The 6,000-nt window shown below is 42.6% G+C and overlaps 1 gene segment (V, D, J or C); it reads left to right on the top strand.

Annotated features, from left to right (window-relative positions):
* Positions 1 to 1,311: 1,311 nt before the first annotated feature.
* On the top strand, positions 1,312 to 1,829 carry LOC129076595 (immunoglobulin heavy variable 4-28-like). The segment is given in 2 exon segments: positions 1,312 to 1,413; positions 1,498 to 1,829. Coding segments are annotated over 2 exon segments (372 nt in total).
* Positions 1,830 to 6,000: the final 4,171 nt, after the last annotated feature.

Raw genomic sequence — 6,000 nt, 5'->3', positions numbered from 1 at the left:
CAAATAGGTTAGAACAGACCAAAGGTTAGACAAACTTCTTGGTGTGACACATTGAGTGGCAGCGTCCACTGTCTGAAATAGTTCTCATTGCAGGAAATGTGGTGGGTCAGCTGCCTCCTGTCAAGGATTGCACTTTATGGGGATTAGTCAGAGTCAGAGTTAGACATCCTGCGCTGGAGCCCTTCCCAAAGGTCTGGACTTCACATTTCCTCTGTAAACTGTGAACCCAAAGACTACCTGGAGATTAACTATTATCGTTGCTGTTAACACACATGGGGAATTCTCAACTATGAGGCTCAAATGCCTTTTCCCCTGGTACCTCATTCCGTATACAAATTCCAGGTTAGTGATTTCATAAAAAGATACAACCACTTAGCACTTTGGATTCCCTCCACCTGTAAGTTGCACCCATTATGAGTTTCCAGTCCCTTTCCCAGGATATCAGCCTCTAGGTCCATTTCTCCCAGGATGTCAGGTGAACACAGGGATGGCACGTCCCAAACTGGCTCCTTATGACGAGGAAGCAAGTCCCATCATCCACACACTTCTCAGAATGTCTGCTGTCCCAGAGTCTCTGCCTGTATCTATCTGGAAGAAGGTGAGTCCAGGGTCTCAACAGCTCATGCTGGTGTAGGAAACTGGGAGTCCTCCTGAGTGTCTCACTTTTAGGAAGGGTTGCAGTGGCCTGGGGGAGGTGAGATGAGGGAAGGACACGGTGTGTCTAAGCCTTGTCTCAACTGCAGAGCCTTGGATGACCTCTCACAGCAGATGTTTGCCTGCATGACCTGAGCGCTGGAGCTGGACTGAGGCAAAGGCTGCACCTGCACTGCCACCTGCAGGAGCAGAGCCTCAGCCAGGGCAAGGAAGGGACTGTTCTTTGTAATGGTTTTTACATCAACATTTACATATTTTTATAAGTATGATTATTCAATCTATCAACTACGAGTCTACAACATAATGAGTTCCCTTGTACTGTTGAAGAAGTGTGTATATAATCTTAATCAATTTTATTAATGAATTGAACAGCCCAATAAATTAAAATAGTGTGAACCTCTCATCTAGTCCAGCTTTCCTTTTAAACATAGAAAGAGGGCTGTCCATTGAAATGACTCAAGGATGTCTCAATATTCATGCTTCTCTAGCTTCAGAACTACACCCCTGAGCCCAAGAGAAGAAATGTGCCAGGGACTCAGAACAACATGGGGCTGAGACCTCAGCCACTCCCCACTTATAACAACAGAGGGCCCCCCATGCAAATTTCTCTCCCAGATAATGGTTAAATTTCCCCCTGAGAAGTGGGAGTGACAGTTCTCTCCTCAAACGGGACAGAGGTCTCTGGGGAAGGCAGAGCTGTGCTCTAGCAGAAAATAACAATGCTCATATTACTCCTGTGCTTGGTGACAGCCCCCCAGGGTAAGTGTCTCAATGTGAGACAGGGATCTGTGGTATGGTGGTGACTGGATGTGACTGAAAAGGATGAATGTTCCTTGTCCCCAGTTGTCGTGTCCCAGGTGCAGCTGCAGGAGTCGGGTCCAGGACTGGTGAAGCCCTCGCAGACACTCTCCCTCACCTGTGCTGTCACCGGTTACTCCATCACTAGTGGTTCGTGCTGGAGCTGGATCCGCCAGCCCCCAGGGAAGGGGCTGGAATGGATTGGGTACATATGTTATGATGGAAGCACTTATTACAGCCCATCCCTCAAGAGCCGCACCTCCATCACCAGAGACACATCCAAAAACCAGTTCTCCCTGCAGCTGAGCTCTGTGACCAATGAAGACACGGCTGTGTATTACTGTGCTAGAGACACAGTGAGGGGAAGTCATTGTTAGCCCAGGCTTAAAACTCCTGTCAGGGGACAGGAGGGCTGGCTACATGTTGGGCTCAGGACACCAGGGGGCACTCAAAACAACAGCATATATGGTGGAAAACTACACTTAAACTGTTCCACAGACTCTGACAAGCAAGGACCACTTGTACTGGCTGTCTTGTTCCTGCATCTGTACCTGCTTCTGCTCCTAAGAAGACACCCATCCCTGTCCCTCATGGCAATGCCATTGGGGCCCCGTATTCTACACTTTTTGGGCAGAATATTGTGCAAGAGTCTCAGTGTGATGATCCACATTCTTAGTGTGTCACTAACCCTGAGAAACAGAACAGCTGGACTGTACTGATGAGATGATACGGTGATGAGCCTCCTGATTGTCTCACTCACAGTTACGGTTCTGAGACCAGGACATATGCAGCCATACATGCCCCATCAGAAATTAAGGGAATCATTTCAAGAGACCAGCTGCACTGCAAGGGAGAGGCTGGAAGGGGGCTTCTGAAAGGACCTCTGTTATTTAATCTGGTTTATGCAAGGGGCACATTGGGAGCCTCCTTGTTCTCTAAGTGAGTGGTGTTCATAGAAGCATCATCTGGGAACCTTGGTTAGGGTCAGGTGTGAGAGTTTGGACTGTAGTGACTTTCCAGCAAGTTGTATGACATTCCCTATTTCTGAAAAATGGCATTGTGTAGTTAAAATAAATACATGAATGTCAAGGAGGACTTTCTATGTCCTTAACTCTGGACAATCATCATAGAGATGACATCCTGGATGCACAGTTGAGAGCGGACAAAGTTCCAGGTTCCAGCAAAGTCTGTGACATCACAGCGTTCTATCAATTCTCCCTCAGAAGGAGACTCTGAAGAGTCTCCTCACCTGAGACTACAGCCTTGTAAGTTTCCCTGCCCCTAGGCAATATTGGTCATCACGCGGCCTGCAGGATGGGGACACCCTTGACAATGGGAGACCACATACAGCCTGTTCTACATTCCTAGGACAATGGAATCAATTACCACACATGAGAGGATGCCATTTCTACACATGTATTCCTATACAATCTGAAAGTTGGAGCATAAAATCTCTTCTCTGGACTCAGGTCAATGTGGTGGAAGAATCAACCTTTCTCTAGAAGCTCTAGGTCAGTTGTGTGGACCGAAAACAGGGGTTCTTCCAAGTTTATATGTATAATTCCTCATTCCCCAAAGAGGATAATATTAAAATGGGGATTTGGGGTATCTTAGGTCATGAGAGCCCTAAGAAAGTGGTTACTGCTTTTCTCAATAAGTTCAGAAAGCTCACTGATAATGTTAGGTGTCACCACATGAGGACCCAACAAGAAGCTGTCTGATATGAACCAGGAAGGGAGCCCTCACTAGAAGACACAATGGTGATATAACCAAAGGCACATCTGGCTGCCTGAAATTTCAAAAGCTAAAGTGTAGAAGTAAGGAATTGCTGTAAGAGAGAGTCATTTTATTCAGGTTACAACAATCATTAATATCTCAATGAAGGATGGATTTTTTTTAATGAAATATAGTAACAAAAAGAAAAATGTGGTAATGGGGATAGGCTGTGGACATGCAGTTAGTACCCTTCCTGGTCCCAGTTCAGAGCTTTGTTGCTATAGTTCTGAAATTATTTGGTGCCAACACTTTTTTTTTCTGTTGGGTCACTTTTGCCACTTAAAACTGTGGTGGTTTGAAGGTGGTTTCTTGTATAAGCAGGACGGGGACTGACGGCACATGCAATATGATTTAAGGAAAACTGTGTATGTGATTTTTTTTTAAAGTTAGTACTATTTCTGATTCCATTCCATAGTAATTCTCAGCAATTTAAAATGTTTATTTCATGTTTCCATTTCTGATGTCAATTCTTCCCAACATGTATAGAGCTATTGATACATGGTGACCCTTCTGCGGGAATGAAAAACCTGAGCCAGTAGGAAAGAAAAACCTTGTGAGTTAAAATCAGGTATATTTTTAGAAGTGCCTGTATACAAGATTCTATTTTTCTGGCATGGGGAAAGGAAGTCATAAAGTACTACACAACAATAAAGACAAGCATTATAAAGCACAGAATGTTAAAGCTAAATTAAAAATTCCTTCTCTTGTCTCTGATGATTTCTTTTCCTTTCAGTGTTGCTGGTCTTATTTTCCTTGCATCTTTGTATTGTTGGTTAAGTTCCACTTATATGTGAGATCATATGGTATTCATGGACAAAACCAAAGGGGGAAAGCTGAGGGAGGGAAGGAGGAAGGGGGCAAGGGAAAGTGGTGGGGGCTAGGCAGAGACAAATCCATTTGAAAAAATACATTTTAAAAATTAATTAATTAATTAAAAAAAACTAAGCAGTAGGAAAAAAATCCTTCTCTATGTACCTCAGCCCCTGTAGTCCCCAATATATTGAGACAATAGTCTCATAAACTAATCCTGAGTTTCCTCAAAGAGAGGGATATGATGGTCCAATGTTTGTTCATGCCAGGGAACTTGCTCCCTGGTTTAGGTGATGCTTGTTTCGATCCTTGCTGAGGTGTCAATGTAACAACAGGAGGAGTAAGTGGTCATGCAAACTCCTCCTTATTCTTAGTATATAGTCTAAGGCAATTTGATTTTCTAAGACAATTCTACTAGAGAGCCCAGACATTTCTGCATATTAGAAAATGAGATGTCTAATTTATTGGCTATTGTGGTTAAACTCTTGAAGAGTTTCTGATATACGTTCTGATGTGCAGCTGCTCCCCACCAGGGTAATAGAGTACATCTAAAGAAATATGTATAATCTAGTATTTCTCTAGGGAGATCTCAGGCCATTTGTTTGCATGTTGATTGATCACTCTGTAATTTCATTTCCCCAAACCACTTTAGTTATTTGTTTGTAGATCTCAGGAAGGAGCAGTTCTCCTCTCTGTCCCCCTGAACAGAATCCAAACACATGGCATTGGAGTACATGCTCCAGTGGGACCTGAGAGAAAGTGGTTTTCTTCTAGGAAAGTTTCTTATGTAGGCAATGTACAGAGCAAGACCTGTTCCAGCAGAGTGATGGAGCATCACGCAAATAGAGAAAGTGCTGTGATAATTTTAAATCTCTTTCATTGGCATTTTAATGGCTTGAAATATACTTGTTGCTTCATTTGTCTCATTACTCTATGAGAAGACATATATATATATATATATATATATATATATATATATATATATATATATATATAATTTCTTTGTCACTTTAGTGTTAGATACAGAGTACATGGGTCTCAAGTGTATCTTTGACTCCTGTGGAGAAATAAGGATGAGCTTTGAAGTATCGACAGGAATCTCTGGGCCTTCACATCCATTGTCCAAGTCAACATTCCAGTTCACCATCCCCCTATGTGTCACTTTTGACTCATTTTTATTCAAATGCCTGCTGCTAGGCACCTGAGATCTCTGTCTTGGAGACCATGGGTACCTGGCCTTTCCTTCTTGCTCAGATTTTGTCCAATGGCCTACACTATTGCCTGCTCAAGAATTTTTGCACTGACTCCTTCTAGGGAAAAATGGTTCTGGATGATTTCTGCAGCTGCTGCCTACTGAAGGTGGTGTCAGTTTCCTTCAGAGCCAAGAGAGTCTTGTTCTCAATAAGAGAGTAGTTGAGGCCTGGGCACAGATGAGGGTGGTGATGGTGTAATGGTGCCTGAGAGTCATACTCTATGAGTAGGAGCAGGGCTTCTAACATGGAGGAGGCAAATTTTGTTATTAATTTCAATATTATTGAAAAAGCCAGAAATATTTAGGATACTTTTCTAAGTTAGGAAAAAAAAAGAAAGAAACAAACTGAAGATAATTCACTGAACTGGAGTTTAATGCTCATAATTCTTCAGTACAGTGGCTATTGAAACATTTTCTCTACATTGAATGACTCTCATTTTAAATAAAAAGCTAAATTAAGAATAAGTCAAGGAACATATAGCAAGGACTCATGGACAAAACCAAAGGCGAAGAGCTGAGGGAGGGAAGGAGGGAGGGGACAAGGGAAAGTGGTTGGGGGGGAGGCAGAGACAAATGTATTTAAAAAGTAAATAAATTTAAAAAAATAAAAAAATAAAAAATAAAGCAAACAAACAAACAAACAAAAAAATAATAATTCACCTCAGCTGGTGTGGCTCAGTGGGTTGAATGCCAGCCTGTGAACCAAAGGA

Source organism: Pteronotus mesoamericanus, unplaced genomic scaffold (assembly GCF_021234165.1).
Source record: "Pteronotus mesoamericanus isolate MK-2021 breed Mesoamerican mustached bat unplaced genomic scaffold, CSHL_Meso_final contig_61, whole genome shotgun sequence".
Taxonomy (NCBI): Eukaryota; Metazoa; Chordata; class Mammalia; order Chiroptera; family Mormoopidae; genus Pteronotus; species Pteronotus mesoamericanus.
Note: the sequence above shows the minus strand (reverse complement) of the source record. Positions and strands in the feature narration are given on the sequence as shown.